At 36.9% G+C, this 19,671-nt stretch overlaps 2 protein-coding genes across 7 annotated transcripts in view; both read left to right on the plus strand.

Moving 5' to 3' along the window:
- fam184ab (family with sequence similarity 184 member Ab) overlaps positions 1-10,284 on the plus strand; it is a 158,768-nt gene extending 148,484 nt beyond the window's left edge. For 2 of the 4 annotated variants that reach the window (XM_077247089.1, XM_077247088.1), the window contains 2 exons: positions 1,395-1,603; positions 9,632-10,284. In XM_077247089.1, the coding sequence (XP_077103204.1) occupies positions 1,395-1,603; positions 9,632-9,713 (291 nt within the window). In that variant the 3' untranslated portion in view covers positions 9,714-10,284. The remainder of the gene's footprint in view (positions 1-1,394; positions 1,604-9,631) is intronic. The other 2 variants (XM_077247091.1, XM_077247090.1) reach the window with 1 other exon arrangement.
- A 562-nt stretch (positions 10,285-10,846) lies between these two features.
- The window catches only part of mcm9 (minichromosome maintenance 9 homologous recombination repair factor), a 29,099-nt gene continuing 20,274 nt past the window's right edge, over positions 10,847-19,671 (plus strand). The window contains exons 1-2 of one of the 3 annotated variants that reach the window (XM_077247093.1): positions 10,847-11,108; positions 11,835-12,175. In XM_077247093.1, coding sequence (XP_077103208.1) covers positions 11,062-11,108; positions 11,835-12,175 — 388 coding nt within the window. In that variant the 5' untranslated portion in view covers positions 10,847-11,061. The remainder of the gene's footprint in view (positions 11,109-11,834; positions 12,176-19,671) is intronic. The other 2 variants (XR_013208942.1, XM_077247092.1) reach the window with 2 other exon arrangements.

Consider the following 19,671-nt stretch of genomic DNA (forward strand, 5'->3'; position numbering starts at 1 on the left):
TGTTACTGTGGTGCAATCAAAGGCAATACAACTGACATGCCAGACTGGAGTTCACTGGAAACACTGTTCACCTAGAGCATGCTGGAGCTCTTATCAAGCACACCACACACACACACACACGCACGCACACACACACACACACACACGTTTATTAAAGGGTTTGTTCTCCCAAAAATTTACTCACCCTCATGTGATTCCAAACCTGTATGGAAAACAAGAGAATGTATTTTATTTTACTGGTTGGTGTCTTACATGCAATTGCAATGAATGATTACTGAAGCTTTCAAGCTTTAAAAAGGACACAAAACACACATAGAAAGTACACCGTAAAAACAAATTTGTTCAATTTACTTAATTCAATAGTGCAAACTTGTTGCCTCAATTTAATTAAGTAAGCATAACTTAATTACATCAAGTTCTTCTCACTTAATCTATTTAAGTTTTATCAACTTAATTCTATCTGTGATCTGAAGAAGTGTAAGAAAAAATCTATTTACCTTTATTTCAGTTGTAGAAATTTTAGTATTAAATTAGCACTTAACTTTTATGTATTTGATTAAATTCTTTACATTTTTGTTTATATTAAAGTTTTACATCTAATATTTATTTTATTTTAGCTTTATTTCAAAAAAAACTATTTTAATAGTTTTAGATTTAGTTTCTGAAATTTTCATTGAATCTGAATATTTTGTTTGTGAATCGTTATTATCTCTTCGTGTGTTCTTCGCTCAGATCTGTCGTTCACAAGAGTTCTATGGACCTCTTTTATGATTCTTTTATGGCCACATTTTGAAGCTTAAAATCTTGATTTTGCATGAGAAAGAGACACCAGTACATTATACAAGGGTTTGAAACAACATGAGTGTGAGGAAATGATGAGTGAATTTTCATTTTTGAGTGAACCATCCCTTTATAACTTCATGTTTCTCCAGGGCTTCAGAGGAAATGGTGTTTGTTCCGTACATCACAGCAGTTCCTGATCCAGTCTAAACATGTCATTCTGTTTCACCAGATATTTCACTGTTGCCCTCATCTGTGTTCTATAACTTCCAAGTGTCAGTGATTACATGTGCATATATATGTGTGTGTGTGTGTGTGTGTGTCTCTCGTTACTCCGCGTTCTCTTCCTGTTTAGACATCCAGTTCTTCTTTGCTTTCCAAGCCATTCTTTTTTCAGTCTGAAAATTTTCAACAGCCTCTTCCTCTGACACATCTCTTTCGACTCATTTTGATTTGATTGGCTGAGAGCGACTGATGCTTCCTCTGCTGAGTGTTGCGAGCTTGACTTTCAGTGGGACGTTTGTTAGGAAGCAATCATTAGGAGACCAAGAGAAATGGAGCATCAAGCTCTCCCAACTTCCTTTTTTGTTTGCTTTTCTTGTCGTCCTATGTAGCAAAAGCGAAAGAACGACAAGTCAGCCGCCCGATTCAGCAGCTCGGCCAATCTTAGGGCCAATGTGGAGGCTACGGGGACAGGGAGCGGACAGCCCCAGCCCACCCGCCTCGAACCCATCCCCAACTCCCCCATTCACCAGCTGGAGCCTAACACGAGCAAACCCCCGCCCCCACCGACCCCTCTCACCGAACCCAAGAAGTTGACGAGGTGAGGCGCACCTCATCACGCAGACGCCCCTCTCTCTCTCTCTCTCTGCACCACGGCCAGCGGACAGACACATCAGCACACTGAAACGCAGCGCCCGGGCGGCTGTGGTATCCCTTTTATGTGCCGAGGAAATGCACACGGAAACTTTGTGTTTGCGTCTCCCAGGCTCCTCTCTGCCTAACAGAGAGCGTGACGGCTACAATCTCCTTCATTAAAGGGACATTGTGTAGGAATTTCTCCCATCTAGCGGTGAAATTGTATTTTGCATTCAAACGAATTGTTCTCTCCAGCGCCTCGCTTTTTCAAATGGGTGTTGCATCTACGGTAGCTGTTATGTACCAAAAAGCTATGACAGGATCTCTTATATAATAGCACTTCGTCGAGTTTTCCTTCGGGTGAACAGGTTTGTTATTTCAAACAAACTGCAACTGGACACAACGAACAAACGAATGTTACAGTGTGAATAATAACAGTGCAATGCAGCCTTTTAAACTTGCCGGGGTCGTGAAGCGCCTCTCGCTGCTCTGCTCCTCCGTTTCTGCTGCTTTCAGTCACGTGACGCTAGCTCTGAACGAGAACACGTTGTGGAAACGCGTCGGCCTAGTACTTTTTGACCCTCTCTGCTATTATAGTTTTTCAAGATGGCGGAACGACATGGAAGCCTCCGTGGACCTACCCGTCACATGTATATAAAGATAATAAATTCTTCGTTTACGAGGATAAGTCAGATAATTGGCAGAGGTATTTGTACACCATTGAGGACATATTTATGAATAAAAATATTGATTTTAGATAATAAAATACCTAAAAAACTACACATTGTCCCTTTAACTTGAATAATGAGTGCGCCGCCCTGGTCTCGGACTGGGGTCGTGTTAGTATTCCAGTTTGGATTGCTGCTTTTTGAGGGGAATACATTGAAGGATTTAAGTTGCCAAGCAAAAAAAATCATTCACATTTATTATTATAATTTTTTATTTTTTTATTGTACTTTTCTAGTCGGTACACTTGTTCGGAATGGAATACTACCATACTGTACACATTTCTTTAAATATACTGTATGCGTGGAATACCCTACTATATTTTGCAGTATACAACAGAGCACACTATGCTGGGTACTGTATCCCATAATGCAATGCTTTCTGTTTGGCCTTTCATTTCATCCAGTGATGAATGAACCTCAACATCTTTTTATACATTGTTTTCTTATTAATTTCACTATTGATCGGACTGCTAAAGTTTATGACATTTTACATAAAATCAATGTTATTTTGATATTATTTGTATACTAATATAGTATTTATTCATATTTTGAATGATCTTTCATTTTTATTTTTTGTTATGTGCTTTCGCCACTTTTTTAAATTTTTTTTAAGTATTTCTATTTTGCTTTAATTTATTTTTATTTCAGTTTTAGGAATTGTAATATTATAGCTTAAAGTTATTTATTTCAGTTGTTTGCAAAAGCAGCAGTTCTAATTTTAAGATTTTTTAATTACATTTTCTCATTTAAGTTTATGTTATAATAACAACACTGAACTAAAGTATGTGATTTATATATATATATATATATATATATATATATATATATGTGTGTGTTTTTCTCATTTTCTTAATTCATTTCTGAGATGCTTACTGCATGCCGTTTGCTGAATTAAACGTGCAGCGTAATGCAGTCATGCTAACAATATAGCATACTACTTATTGAAACATTCTCTCTGCATATCGCATACAATACTGTATAAAACAGGAGGCGATATGCAAGAAACTAGTATTCCATTCCGAACGCATCCAGTGCATTCACGTCAGGCAAATAAAAGGGATACTTGAGCTTTTTCCTAACATTGATGTACATGAATGCATAATGTTACTTCTGAAGTCCCATACCTGAGCTTTGGAAATGGCATTGGAATGCAAATGGGAGCATGTGTCCCCACTGTCGCAGTGCATGCTGGGAGTTGGTGTCTGTCTGTGTTGTGTTTTCTGTTTGTGATGGAAGTTATACTCATCTGTTATGTAACTGTCTTTTACTGTCCTTGAAGACCACATTACATGGGAGGGAATTTTTTTTATTTATTTTTTTTTCATATATATTCTTGCATCTGTGTGAACATGTAAATGACACTGTTTTGGGCTTTATATACTCTGTAATTATAATATTCCTGCTCTCTATTTTTTCTACAATAAACCTTTGCCTATGGCTCTGCTTTTGCAGCCGGCATGTTGTAAGCGGTGGTCGTGTCATGCATGTTTTGCTGAGTCACGGTCTCATCTGAAGCACCGTTGCGTGTTCTTCATTGCATGCGAATTGATTTTACATTACATGTAAATGAGGTGCAAGTGACGCAGCAATGTAGACGTGCGGGGTTGTCCTGTTCTGTCATGTGACACTCATATGGCTCTCACATTCAAGTCTAGTCCTTTCTCATAATCAGAACTTTGTTGCCTTTTTATGAGTATAATGATTTAGGGGCCATTCACACTGAATGCTTGCACTTGAGCTTTGGTCTCAAAACAATTTTTTAAAAGTGTATTTGTAATTTGACTCTTGAGTTTTGTGGCTTTTAGTCAATATGTGTTCGCATTAAGGCCATTTATATGCTAATGCACTCCTAAAAGTTGACAAAATTCACTTTTAGTAGATATGTACATTTAAACTGTACCGTCTGGGAAAATAGAGAAAATAATATTGATTTTTGTCCAGTCGAATGCTCTCTAGAATGATAATTGGGTTATTATTTAAAACATTTGATAAATAAATGGACAATCTTTTTTTTTTTTTTTATAAATCCTATCCAAAGTCATGTTCTAATAATAAATATATAAATGCCCATTTCAAGGAGTTTTTTAAAAATGCAAAGAAATAAATAACTAGATGCGTCACAGTGGTCAAAGGTGTCCATCTAGCACAAGTTTACATAAACTAATGATTTAAAAGTGCTATATTTTTTATTTGATGCTTGAGTTTTGAAGCTTTTAGTCAATATGTGTTTGATTTGAGGCCATTTAAATGCTAATGCACTCTAAATGTTGGCAAATTTTTATTTTAGCAGATATGCAAATTATAAAATGAAAAGTCTGAGAAAAGTAAGAAAACATTATTATTATTTTTTACACATTTCCCAGTCAATTGCTCTCTAGAGTAAGAATTTTATTGTTTAGGGATAATCGGTAACACTTTAAAATAAGGTCTCATTCGTTAACATTAGTTAAAGGGATAGTTCACCCAAAAATGTAAATTCTGTCAGTAATTACTCTCCCTCATGTCGTTCCAAACCTGTAAGATCTTCGTTCATCTTCAGAACACAAATGAAGATATTTTTTATGAAATCCGAGAGATTTTCTCAGCCTGCTCAGTATTGGCTTACGCTGTTCACATGAATTAATTTCATTAAAAATATCTTCATTTGTGTCCCGAAGATGAACAAAGGTCTTACAGGTTTGGAACGACATGAGGGTGAGTAATAAATGACACAATTAATATTTTTGGGTGAACCATCCCTTTAATGTATTAACTAACATGAACCAATAATGAGCAAATTAATCTTTGTTAATATTAGTTAATAAAAATACAGTCGTTCGTTGTTTCTTCATGTTAGTTCACTGTGCATTAACTAATGTTAACAAATAAAACTTTTTATTGTAATAATAATTAATATTAACTTAGATTAATAAGTGCTGTAGAAGTATTGTTCATTCTTAATTCATGTTAACTAAAGTACAGAAGCTAATATTAACTAATGAAACCTTATTGTAAAGTGTTACTGGATAATCATTTTGATATGTCCTATCCTATTCAAACTTTAATAGGAAATATGTCAACAGCGATTTCATTTGGGTTTTAAAAAAATGCAATTTTCAAGGCATGAGAAAATAAAGTAAAAAATGCTAGATGCGTCACAATGGTCAAATAATTGGTTAATAAAAATCAAAAAATTGGTTAAAAAATAGTGCAAGAATGCTGTGTGTACAGCCATCAGAATGCATTATAATAATAATAATAATAATTTAAAACAACAATAATTTTGCATAGATGCCAATATGCATACCTCCCTCTAAATGAGTCAGATGACTCGGTTTCAGGAGTTGCTTTAAAGGTGTTTAACTTTCATGATCTTGTGTCTCAGTGCAGGTCGAAGTTGCATTAGTGCTGAACAGGCACATGCAAATACTCAATTGAGCGTTAAATTGAGTTTGCTGCAGATCAGGCTTAAGGGACCAAAGCACATTGATTTTATTGGAGATATGAAATAGAAATTAGATTTCAAGCCAACTATACCAAAGATTCAGAAGTTCGGATACACAAGAGTAGGATGACTGAAGATATCAGCACTGATCGAAACACTGAATTTATGTGTATAAAAATAATGCAGATGTTTCCTTTTTTGTGTGTCTGGAGACTGACTCAACTTTGCAAACTACTTTCACATTAGAGTAATAAATGCCGTATTCATCCGTCCATAGTCTCTGCATTAGATCAGTCATGAACCATCAGATGCATCAATGTCTCAAAATATCTAGCTTCAATCTGATTGGCTGACTTTTACAGATTTCCGGAAGTCAACTGGCACAGGCTTTAATCTTTTTGTTTACAATTCAGTTCCTGAATTTTAATTGAGTTTGAACAGGATGTAAAATAACAATTCTAATTTGAAAGAAATGAGATTCAAATAAAAGTTCAAATAAAGTTCAAAGAAATATGTTACTGTAATTTCCAATAAAAAAAGTTTGAATAGATAATGGATGGATGCATGGATGGATGTACAGTATAGATGGATGCATGGATGAATGCACAGATGGATGAATGCACGGATGGATGAATGAATGCACGGATGGATGTATGGATGGATGGATGAATGAATGCACGGTTGGATGCATGGATGGATGAATGAATTTACGGATGGATGCATGGATGGATGAATGAATGCACGGATGGATGCATGGATGGATGAATGAATGTACGGATGGATGCATGGATGGATGAATGAATGCACGGATGGATGCATGGATGGATGAATGAATGCACGGATGGATGCATGGATGGATGAATGAATGCACGGATGGATGCATGGATGAAGGCACGGATAGATGCATGGATGAATGCACGGACGGATGAATGAATGCACGGACGAATGCATGGATGAATTCACGGATGGATGAATGAATGCACGGACGAATGCATGGATGAATGCACGGACGGATGAATGAATGCACGGACGGATGGATGGATGAATGAATGCATGGATGGATGAATGAATGCACGGATGGATGGATGCATGGATGGATGAATGAATGTACGGATGAATGCACGGATGGATGCATGGATGAATGCACGGATGGATGGATGAATGAATGCACAGACGGATGCATGGATGAATGCACGGATGGATGCATGGATGAATGCACGAATGGATGCATGGATGAATGCACGGACGGATGAATGAATGCACGGACGGATGGATGGATGAATGAATGCACGGATGAATGCATGGATGGATGAATGAATGCACGGATGGTTGGATGGATGAATGCACGGATGGATGCATGGATGGCTGTATAGATGGATGGATGCATGGATGGATGGATGCATGGATGGATGGCTGTATAGATGCATGCATGGATTGATGGATGAATGCACGGATCGATGGATGGATGCATGGATGCATGGATGGATGGATGGATGAATGCACGGATGAATGCATGTATGAATGCATGGATGAATGCACGGACGGATGCATGGATGAATGCACGGATGGATGGATGAATGAATGCACGGATGGATGCATGGATGGCTGTATAGATGCATGGATGGATGGATGGATGCATGGATGGCTGTATAGATGCATGGATGGATGGATGGATGCATGGATGGCTGTATAGATGCATGGATGAATGCATGGATGGATGGATGGATGGATGGATGGATGCATGGATGAATGCATGGATGAATGAATGCATGGATGGATGGATGGATGGATGGATGGATGGATGAATGCACGGATGGATGCATGGATGAATGCACGGATGGATGGATGAATGAATGTACGGATGGATGCATGGATGGATGAATGAATGCACGGATGGATGCATGGATGAATGCACGAATGGATGGATGAATGAATGCACGGATGAATGCATGGATGGATGAATGAATGCACGGATGGTTGGATGGATGAATGCACGGATGGATGCATGGATGGCTGTATAGATGCATGGATGGATGGATGGATGGATGGATGGATGCATGGATGCATGGATGGATGGATGCATGGATGGATGCATGGATGGCTGTATAGATGCATGCATGGATTGATGGATGAATGCACGGATCGATGGATGGATGCATGGATGGATGGATGGATGAATGCACGGACGGATGCATGGATGAATGCACGGATGGATGGATGGATGAATGAATGCACTGATGGTTGGATGGATGAATGCACGGATGGATGCATGGATGGCTGTATAGATGGATGGATGCATGGATGGATGGATGAATGGATGGATGCATGGATGGCTGTATAGATGCATGCATGGATTGATGGATGAATGCACGGATCGATGGATGGATGCATGGATGGATGGATGGATGAATGCACGGATGAATGCATGTATGAATGCATGGATGAATGCACGGACGGATGCATGGATGAATGCACGGATGGATGGATGAATGAATGCACGGATGGATGCATGGATGGCTGTATAGATGCATGGATGGATGGATGGATGCATGGATGGCTGTATAGATGCATGGATGGATGGATGGATGCATGGATGGCTGTATAGATGCATGGATGAATGCATGGATGGATGGATGGATGGATGGATGGATGCATGGATGAATGCATGGATGAATGAATGCATGGATGGATGGATGGATGGATGGATGGATGGATGGATGGATGGATGGATGGATGCACGGATGGATGCATGGATGAATGCACGGATGGATGGATGAATGAATGTACGGATGGATGCATGGATGGATGAATGAATGCACGGATGGATGCATGGATGAATGCACGAATGGATGGATGAATGAATGCACGGATGAATGCATGGATGGATGAATGAATGCACGGATGGTTGGATGGATGAATGCACGGATGGATGGATGGATGAATGCACGGATGGATGGATGGATGGCTGTATAGATGCATGGATGGATGGATGGATGGATGGATGGCTGTATAGATACATGGATGGATGCATGGATTGATACAGATAGACAGACAATTCAGTTTGAAGAGCATCTTAATACCAGATGTAAACAGGACCTCTGAATCTCTAGACTTCCAGACGGGAAACTCGAGTACTTTCTGAGTCGGTGTTAGAAGCCCAGACATCAGTCAGTCAGCATTTCAAGCACACAGCTGAGCTAGAAACCTTTCAGCTTAGAGAAACTCTTTCTTCTCACTAAACAATGGAATATTCTAGAGGTGTGTTTATGCTTTAAAAGAGCAGAGTTGTGAGGTAGAAATAAATAAAGTCTCTGTAAACGTTGACCTGAGGGCTAAATGAATCAGGACTGAAAGCGGTTCTGGTCCGGAAGGTGACGTGTGACGCACACAGCAGACTTCACCTTTAGAAATCGATTTTTTTTTTCAGCTTCCTGGGAAGATTTTGCAGAGAATTTGTTAAAGAAACTTTTTATCTATACTCAAAATAATAATATATATATATATTTTGGTCAATAGATTTGTTCTTTTTTTTAGTAGTGATGCCATAACTTGTTACTAAATGATAACCATATTCATAACCATGGTATTTACATGATACATACTTTTTTTGCAAGTGCAATGGCCTATTGATATCACTCGGTTCCTGTGGAAAAAATACACACGCACACACACACACACGTACGTTCATTAAAAACACATGAACACAGAACCGTACAATGGTTGCTATGCTATCAGTTCTGAAACTCAGACTGCGGTTTACAGTGGTTTTGTGATTCTCTCCATGTCTCTGACTGTCTTTCTTTCTTTATCTCTGTCTCTCTCTGTTTGTTTTTGTCCTCAGCCCTCCTGAAGGAGAAGAATCACCCGTAACCTCTCCAGACCCCCAGAGACAAGAGTGGTTCGCTCAGTACTTCTCCTTCTGACTTTTGCAATTAAAGAGCATGTCGACCAAACCAAACAAAAAAGACAAAAAAGTAATACATTATTTAACGACACATCCTTTCATTTGTTCTTTTTTTTCTTCCCAATGTGAATGGATTTCTTGTTTTTACAGTGATGATAGGTATGTTTGACATTTCATTTACCGCAGTTTCTATAGATTGGTGCATACGCTGCTAATTACTATTTGTTAAAAGAGAGAAAAAAACAGTATTGTCTCCTCTGTATCTAATTTTAGAATGCCAACGTACTGACTTTGTTACAGCTGCATTATCAATTTTGGTAGGATTAAACTGTTTGTATGTGTGTCTCAACACAGATATAATGATGTCTCACTAATTTTAAAATAAATGCATATTTTATATTTATATTACTGGTGTATGCGTAAGAATAAATACTTATTGTGACATTTAATAAAGTGTGTCTGTTATGTGAGTGAACTTTTACCATTCAAGGAACCAAAAGCAAAGAACATATGATTTGAAATGCCTGTATTTTCATATACATCAACACACATTGCCCTGAAAGAAGAAACAATAAACACTTTTATTGTCATTTGGCTTTTTCTTGATATAAGAACAATTACCCTTGCAAAGAAGAATCAATAATCGGAGATGAGAGGTAAGTTTATGTGTAGCTTTAATTTATTTTTAATTATAAAAAAGTGTTTATGACCTGCAGAATGGGACACAAGAGAAACCAAAAGTCCTACATTCAAGCTGTAAATTTTCAATAAAATTAAATGTTCTTGTCATTTACAAGCATAATACGATTTTTTTTGCCTTTTTTGGAGAGTTTTTGTTGCATTGAAATGTAATGTAATAATTTAAATACATAATTATTAATTTTGCAATACGTTTATAATTCCATTTAATTAATTTAAATAGTGTACATTATTTATTACTTTCTAAAGTTATTTAGAATATAATTTAATTCATTTTCCCTTAACATAATTTAAATAAATAAAAGACACAAAAATCGCGATTAAAAGTCCGTTTCCATAAAACTAAAGGGACTTTTATACTGGCGGTCAGAGGGAGATGCGATAACGTCATCGACATCCGTTTTCCGTTTACTGGTTTATACCAAGTCCAAAAATGGGGGGGGGTTATTATTTATTAAATACCATACCATTTATCAGCGCCAATATAGACATTAAAAAACAAAGCATATGAATGGTAAACTACTTTTACAGTATTATAACGGGATTAGAATGAATTATATTGTGCTACAATTCATAGTTTGTTTACACGTCCTCCCCTACAATCAAGAAAGAGGAAAAATAAACCGCCAAATCTGAAAACACGGACAGGAAGAAACACCCATGTGTGAATGTTGTTAATGTTGTTAATGTACATAACTGCTCCTCGTCCACCCAGGTATGTCAAATACAGCATTGTAGGGAATTAAATATTAATAGTGCTCTTTATTATTCTTGTAGGTTTCTATTGTTTGTAGAAGTTTGCTCGAGAGTAATAAGGACAACGGAAATGGTTTGAATGTTTTTAAATGCATGGTTTTCTGAACTAATAACTTACATGTCAGGCAGTAACAGACTTCATCTACAACTTTTTAATCATCACTTTTTAACTGTACACTTTTATTAATGCAATTTTATGACTTCAAATTAGTTAATAAACTGCTTGAAACCTTTATATTTTTCATAAAAATATTACTCAACAGAGGAATGTAATTAAAATATACACATATCAGCATTTTTTTTTAAATATTAAATAAAAATAAACGAAATTATATATATATATATTCACACATACATACACACACATAGTCACATACATGTATATGTAGTAAAAAAGTAATAAAATATAAATTAAAACGGAGAATATTGTGCAACATTTAATTCATACTTTTGCATTAATATGAACTACAGACCAATTGATAATGATATAATATTGGCCATTCACCATCATTAAAATTAGGAAATATTAAGGATAATTTTTGTCATAGGAATTTTTATAAAATTCAAAAATGTTCCTTAATAAATTTGTATACATATCAGCTACCATGATGCAAGAGTGCGAAAGGGTTTGTAAAGAGGGTTATATACAGACTGACCCATCATCTCATCCGCTGCTCTCTCCCAGAATACTCTGTCAAAGTGTGATCCGGTTCATGATGCTCAGTCCGGATCAGGTGTCCTTGATAGGACTGGTGTTTGAGACTTACGTGATGGAGCACCACAAGAATGATGTCCTACAGATCTTCCAGGAGGCCAGTGAAGAGACTCACTATCCTGTTGTAGTGAATGCCATGACCTTATTCGAGGACAACATGGAGGTTGGAGAGTGTTTCAATGCGTTCCCCAGCCAGGTCCTGCCTATATTTGACAATGCCCTTCACAGAGCGGCCCAGACCATATCTCAAACATCCTCCGCACTGCAGGGGAGTTTCAGCCGCAAACACAATCTACATGTTCGTATATCAGGTAAGCAAGTATGAGAACATCCACTCTTTCACACTGACACCTGTAACTACCAGGATTTTATACGATTGCTCCGTATATTTGTTCAACTTCCTGACCAGTCTGACTCAATAACAACCAATAACATGAGTTTTGAGGATTGTTTTAGAAAACTGTTGGGAAAATAGATTTATTTTGGTGGTTTTTGTTTGGTAAAGCTAGTGGTGCAGAAATTGCACATTACACCTTTATTCACGTTTTTATCAGGGAGAAATATAAGAAAAAATGTTACAAAAAAAATTCCAGATCAATCAATAAAAAGGAAAAATAGAACGATATAATAGGACAATAATTAGTAACGCTTTACACGGACTATAACAAATAATTGTATTATTCAATTTTATAAATGTATTATATGTGTTTGTTTTAATTGTTAGTAAAGTGATTTCTAATCTCAACCTCTCATTTTACCTGTACAATAAAGCATGAATCATATCTTTCAATATTTTCAAAACATTATTACATTTATATATAATTAATACCTTATGTAACATATTAGTATAATGTAATAATAAATACATAATGTTGTATATTATATAACTATTTTTTATTTAATTATTAGTTATTTATAAAACATTAGTTATTTAGAATTTAAGAAAATATTTTTTTAAGTTTTTCTCTGTATATTTATTTCTAATCTTGTTTTACCACAGTAAAGATTGAATCATATCTTTCATTAAGCACTTTCAAAACATGATTACATTTTTATATAATTATTACCATATGAAATATTACTATTCATTATTATACGATCATTATTAAATATTATTATATAATATATAAAATTTTATATTACATATATATTATATTATATTACATATATATATTAGGGCTGGGAAAAGATTAATCGCTATTAATCGCATCCAAAATAAAAGTTTGTGTTTACATAATATATGTGTGTGCACTGTGTATAATTATTTTGTATATATAAATACACACACATGCATGTATACATATAAGAACATTTTTTTATTCATATATAAAATATTTATATTTATATATAATATAAATTATAAATAAATATATACAGTATATACATGAAAATATTTCTTAAATATATACATGCATGTGTGTGTATTTATATATACAAAATAATTATACACAGTGCACACACATATATTATGTAAACACAAACTTTTATTTTGGATGCGATTAATCGTGATTAATCTTTTCCCAGCCCTAATATATATATATATATATAATTATGTAATAATGAATACATAGAATTTAAGTGAATTTTTTTCTCTCTGTATATTAATTTTTAATCTCATCTAATCTCGTGCCTGTAAAGCTTGATCCATATTTTTCATTAAGTATTTTCAAAACATGATAGCATTTATACAGAATTATTTCCTTACAGCAAATATTAATAATAGTATGATATAATATCAATACATATTAATGATGTATATTCATGTTAATATTTATGATTTTGAAATATTAAATGAAAAATGTTTTAAATTCATATTTTATATTTCATTTCAGGGAGAGAGTGAGAAAGAGAGATCAGTTAAGCATGAATGTTTGGCATTGATTTATTAATAAAAAATTGTTCTCAGGTGTTTCCAGCTTATCTATCCACATACAATAGGAGGTACTAAAGTGTGTTATGCCTGACAATAATGTACTGTATACTAGGGGTGGGAATTGGCAAAAATGTGACGATTCGATAGTATTGCGATATTTGGGCCACGATTCAATATTATTGCGATTCTCAATATATTGCGATACAGCAAGTATTGCGATTCGATTCTGCGATATTGCGATTTATGTTCCCCATATTATTCAAAGGCATTACACAAAATGAGGAAAATAAGGCTGCGTTCACACTGCAGGGCTAATTTTTTTTAAAAATTTGATTTCAATTAATTTCCAATTAAATGCGACCTTTTTTGATCTCCTGTGTGAACGAGAACGTGAATGTGAAATGACCCAGAAGTGACCCGCATGGGCAGAAGAGTACTCAACGTTCAACGACGTCCAAATATTAATTAAATCAGAAACCTCGCTTCCCTTCTATTGACTGGTCTCAGCCATAGACATCATATATATCTATATGATATTTATGGTCTCAGCATCGTCCGACAGTTGTTGTTTATCTTCTCATTCCCGTCTACTTAAACGCAGAATTATGACGTTTGTCGCATATCAGTGACGTGCGGCTCGGATACATGCGACCGCGCCGTTCAGATTGAAGTCGCATTTTAAAAGATCGGATACATATCGGATTTGGACCACATACCCAAGTGGCCTGGGTCGCATTTGAAAAGATCGGATCTGTGTCGTTCAGACTGTCATGAAAAGATCAGATTGATCGCACAGGGGCAAAAAAATCGGAATTGGGTCGTTTCAGCATTCAGTGTGAACGTAGCGTAAGACCGCTCAACTCACTTTAAATGTCACATTTAATTCTGTAAACATTATCTTCGACAAATTAACTGAAGTGCAAATGCTTAGGAAGGTAGTGCAAAAAATTATGCAGTATCCGTTAAATCTTGCCTGTCCACACACACACACACAAACACACACACACACACACGACCCACAGAAAAGACGCGCGTAGTTATCGAGTTCTCTTTCGGGCTTGAGCAAACCATAACACACAAAAATTATGCCAAAATGTCCGTTTTGTCAAGTGTCCTCATAAGAGCAGTCTTAAATGATTTAAATAAAGTCTTAAATGAACGTAGTCTAGAGATGGGACGCGTGTCAGATCGCGTCTCACATTGCACTGCATTAACGGATGTAGTTGGACCTACGCCGGAGCCTCTACGCTATAAACTACGCGTTGGTTTTCATTTATACTTCTGCGTCGTTGTCCGCGTTGACGCGCAATGACACATTCAGAGGGAACATGTGAACCCGTGAGGGAGGGGTTCTAGCAGACCAATCACAGCGCTTGCGTCCGCGTAGAATTAACGCGTTGTTTCATTTTTTGAGAGGTGCACGTCAGGCTACGCGCGCTACACACAGCCTACGGCGTAGCTACGGCGTAAGTTTGACGCAGAAGTATAAATTGGGCTTAATTTACAGCTTATGTAGCCTATGCTCAACGGTTGTCCGAATTCGCTCATTCGTTTTCATTCACTCTTTCAAGTGAACAGTATTAGTGGACTAACCTAGGGAATAGGCCTAACTTAGTAAATGAGGGTTTAGGGGGCGATTTAAATAATAAAAGATCGATACTTGGCGTCCGTGTATCGATACAGTATTGCCACAGAAAATATCGCGATACTATGCTGTATCGATTTTTTCCCCCCACCCCTACCATAGAATATGATATGCTATAAATGTTACAGCTCCAACTATTAGGGCTGTTCCATGTACATGTACCTCTCAGTGATCATGAGCGGCTTGTATATGGCTGACTGTAACTGGTAGATCTGCTGCCGTACAGCCGCAGAGTGTCTGCTTCATTTGCTCTATTAGTTTGTCATTGCAACACAGAGGCTGTTTCCCACTACAGGCAATTAGACCCCAGCACACCGTGGCCGACAGCTCGTTTGTCCTGCCGTGAACCGTTATCTGTTATCATGGCCGCTTCCTCTGATCTAGTGTCATATAACCGGCGCGATATGCTGATGTATTCTTCTCTGTAACACCAGTCTCGTTATGTTGTCTCGGAGCTGAAGAGAGATCAGATGAAGCTTTTAGAAGGTGGTCAGGTGTGAGCGCAAACACTGCATGATGTAACAACAAGATGAGCAGCGTCTCTGCAGGAAGGGTATTGATCCGGGATCTGAGGAGAGAGAGAGGATGTGTCGTGTGAGAGGTCGGACAGACACAGGCTTTCTGAGAAAAGAACAGCTGAATGAGGCTTCGAAGGAATAGTTCAGGAAAATTCTCTCAGTATTTCCTTGGTATTAGGGCTGCAATACCGCGGTCACGTGACGCCTACCGCGGGTCTGAGCTCGTCATCATCATCAAACACACATTGGCCTGCAAATGTGTGCACGTTGTGTCTAATGACATGGATTCTTTGATTCTAATGACATTGATTATGTCTAATTGCATTGTGTCTTACATGGATTCAAGGTTTTCTAAACAAAACTTATCATCAAAAGATGGAGCAAAACCGACGTTTCGCGAGTTGGGGAGCGCCATCCATCCGCTGATTGTTTTAAGCAAACCTGACCTCACCTGACTAGGCTACTGTACAATTTTATCATTTCGTTTTGAATTTTGTTTAAAAGTAGACATTTCAAGCTTTCTATTTATTTCTCATGTCTGTGAGGCAAGTAGTCTACGCTACATGGGGGTTGGGGGCATTAATTAGTGCGGATGGCACCTGTTCCTGGGGCAATCATGTGAGGTTTTTTATGTATTATTTTATTTTATTTTTTTGTATAAATTTTTTTGGGGGGATGGGCTCGGTCAAGATTTCCGGCTGGCGATATCTCGATATTTAAAATATATATATATATATATATATTTATTTTTTTAAACACGATATGGATTTTGACATATCGTATATATCGATATATTGTTCATATTTAATTCTGATTTCGCCACTTTGCTTGTTTGCCTTCTCTGTGGTGTGCTCGCCCCCGCCTCCTTGCTTTTGTTGCCCCTCCCCTCGCGTGCAGTGTTCCCAACTTAGCGCCTTTTCGCTATTTTAGCGACTTTTCAGACCCCTTAAGCAACATATTTTTCAAAAAAGCGACTAGTGACAAATCTAGCGACTTTTTAGACAAACCTCAGTAACCTCCAGATGTTGCCATTGTTGTTCTGCGAGCGCGAGCTCTTGCTTTCTCCCTGCCATCACCCTCTCTAACTACCTAGAGATCGGCATGGAGTTATTTCAGTTAGCCTAATAGCTGGTATTGATTTGCATTGAGAGATGGTCTTATGGAAAGTTCCCCATGCCGATCTCTAGGTATGGTGAAGAGTGTGTGATGAAGGGAACTTTATCAGGATGTATATTATCCTGGATCCATGAAATAACTGGCCTTTAAAAATAAAAATCTGCTGTCTCTATGGGAATTTAACATAGGGGTGTCCTGACTTATGCAACCTGTATTTTATGGAAGAACATTTATTTATTTACGATACATTATTCATTCACAAAGAAAATTGGTGTCCTTAAAGGATTAGTTCACCTCAAAATGAAAATTTCCTGATAATTTACTCACCCCAACGCCATCCAAGATGTTCATGTCTTTCTTTCTTCAGTGGAAAAGAAATTAAGTTTTTTGAGGAAAACATTTCAGGATTTTTCTCCACACAATGGACTCTTTCCACTGGACTTTTTTCCAAAATTTTCATCTTGAGGTGAACAAATCATTTAAAGGTTGGATTTTTCCTCATTTTTTAAATTAAGGCATTAAGATCAATTTCTAAAAGATGATTTTTTATTCCTCTTTTTACTCAACTTTAGCCTGGGTGTGTTCACTTATGCTAGGCACTAATGATACTAAAATAGCACTGACTATAAATTGTTGCTTTGGGTATGGAGGTACTCAAGTCATATAGAGATTTTAGGTGGGCTGTTTTGACATGAGCTAGTAAGCAATCACATAGCAATTCACTAAAAACTATTCAAAACACCTCGCAATCACATAGCAACACCCTAACATTGTGTCATGGGCGAGCAGCGCTCATTTAAACCCGTGTAATTGTTATCTGTGTCCAGAAGATGGATTCAGCCAAGAAGACTCTTCTGTTGGGAGTGTGTCAGCAATAATCAGCTGACTGACCTTTCCTGTTCCCTGGATGTTTTATCCTGTTTTGTGGACAATGGGAGAGTTATAAATAGCCTGAGTGCAGACTCCACTCATAGATCCAGCGTGCTGTGAATATGAAAGGGGGTCTGAAAATAGGACACAGCCATAAAAAGCACATAGACCGTTGGCCATATCACGATGAACAACCACATCATGTGTCTGAATGCTTTCATGCTTTAGTGAAGGTCATTAGAGAGAAAAATTGTGTATCCAGTTGGTGTTTGTGCAGTCCTGGGGGGCGACATGTCTGTTTTCTTCCTGAAGATGTGTGATGATGTTCCTGTATCATAAAGAAGGTCGGGCTGGACAATATATATACACATTTTTAGTAAGATATTTAAATGTTTTTGAAAGTTGTCTCTTATGCCCACCAAGACTGCATTTATTTGGTCAAAAATTAAGTAAAAACAATAATATTGTGAAATATTTATTATAACTTTTTTCTATTTGCATATATTTTACAATATAATTTATTTCTATGATGGCAAAGTTAAATTTTTAGCATCATTACTCCAGTCTTCTTTGTCACATGATCCTTCAGAAATTGTTCTTATATGATGATTTGCTGCTCAAGAAACATTTATTTCCTGAACGTTTTGCCTGAACGTTTGAACAGTGTGTGTGTGTGTGTATATATATATATGTGTGTGTGTGTAGTTAAATATTATTTTACCTACATATAATGAAAATTTGTTATACATGAAAATTGTGAACCTTTAAAAATTTTTGAGTGATTATGTGAGTGAATCGTTTAATCAATTCAATGACGTTTGTACAGTTTGAACTGATTCATGTAAATGTCTAATGACAGTCTTTTTAGGAAATCAAATGGTCAAAAACATTAAAATAATTCAAATTTTCACAAAGGTGCGTATTTGAATCAAAACCATGATCACGAATGTATCATGGAAATTCAGTATTTCTGCCAGCCGTAATCTGCTCATCTAAAAACTGCAGAATGACATACACAGGAAGTATGAAGATTGTTTTAGATGACGTGTAGGCAGAGACGGGAGGTTTGTGTTTGATCCCTGAGGTATGTGGGATGGATTGTATTGCATTGTGGCGAAGCCAAGTGCTTTTCTCTCGCGTCCTGTAGGAGACGATTGCCGTCACCTGTAATTACACGCTCTTCATCTGTAGCCCTGCAGACGTGACTCATCCGAATAAACACTTTACTCAAACCCATTTTCTCTGCCACTACCACAGTCGGTATCTGTGGTTAGAGGGGAGAGAAAAAAATAATGCGAGTTTATTGCCTAAGTAACTTTGACATTTGATTCTTCTTTCTTTTATGTTTTTCTATGATGCAACCATGCTGAGCCAGGCCATATTGAAATATTGAATGTGTTCTGAGTTGATTTATTATGCAAGAGACTGTAACTCTGCTTTTGAACTATTCATTAATGAATATGCAGTGCCCTCTAGCAGTTGGAGACCATAACTACTGAAACAGGAGCCCTAAAACTCTGTCGTGGAATAACACTGACACCTAGTGCTTAATATAATGCTGTCACAGTGTCTGGTTTGTGTACCCTGGGTGTCCACTACAGGTCTCTTCCCCTTACCGTCACCAACACATCTTCTACTGCATTTCCCATAATCCTTTGTCTGAAATCATCAATGATCATTGCACTCAGCTGTTCCCACTCACATATGTCTATTTATACCCTGTCTATTTCAGTTACTGTCATGGAGTCCTTGTTCGATGTCAGATTGCACTTCTGAGTTCCATTC

The sequence above is a fragment of the Siphateles boraxobius genome, unplaced genomic scaffold (genome assembly GCF_051911475.1).
Source record: "Siphateles boraxobius isolate OS27281-9 unplaced genomic scaffold, OSU_SipBor_1 105, whole genome shotgun sequence".
Lineage (NCBI taxonomy): Eukaryota > Metazoa > Chordata > Actinopteri > Cypriniformes > Leuciscidae > Siphateles > Siphateles boraxobius.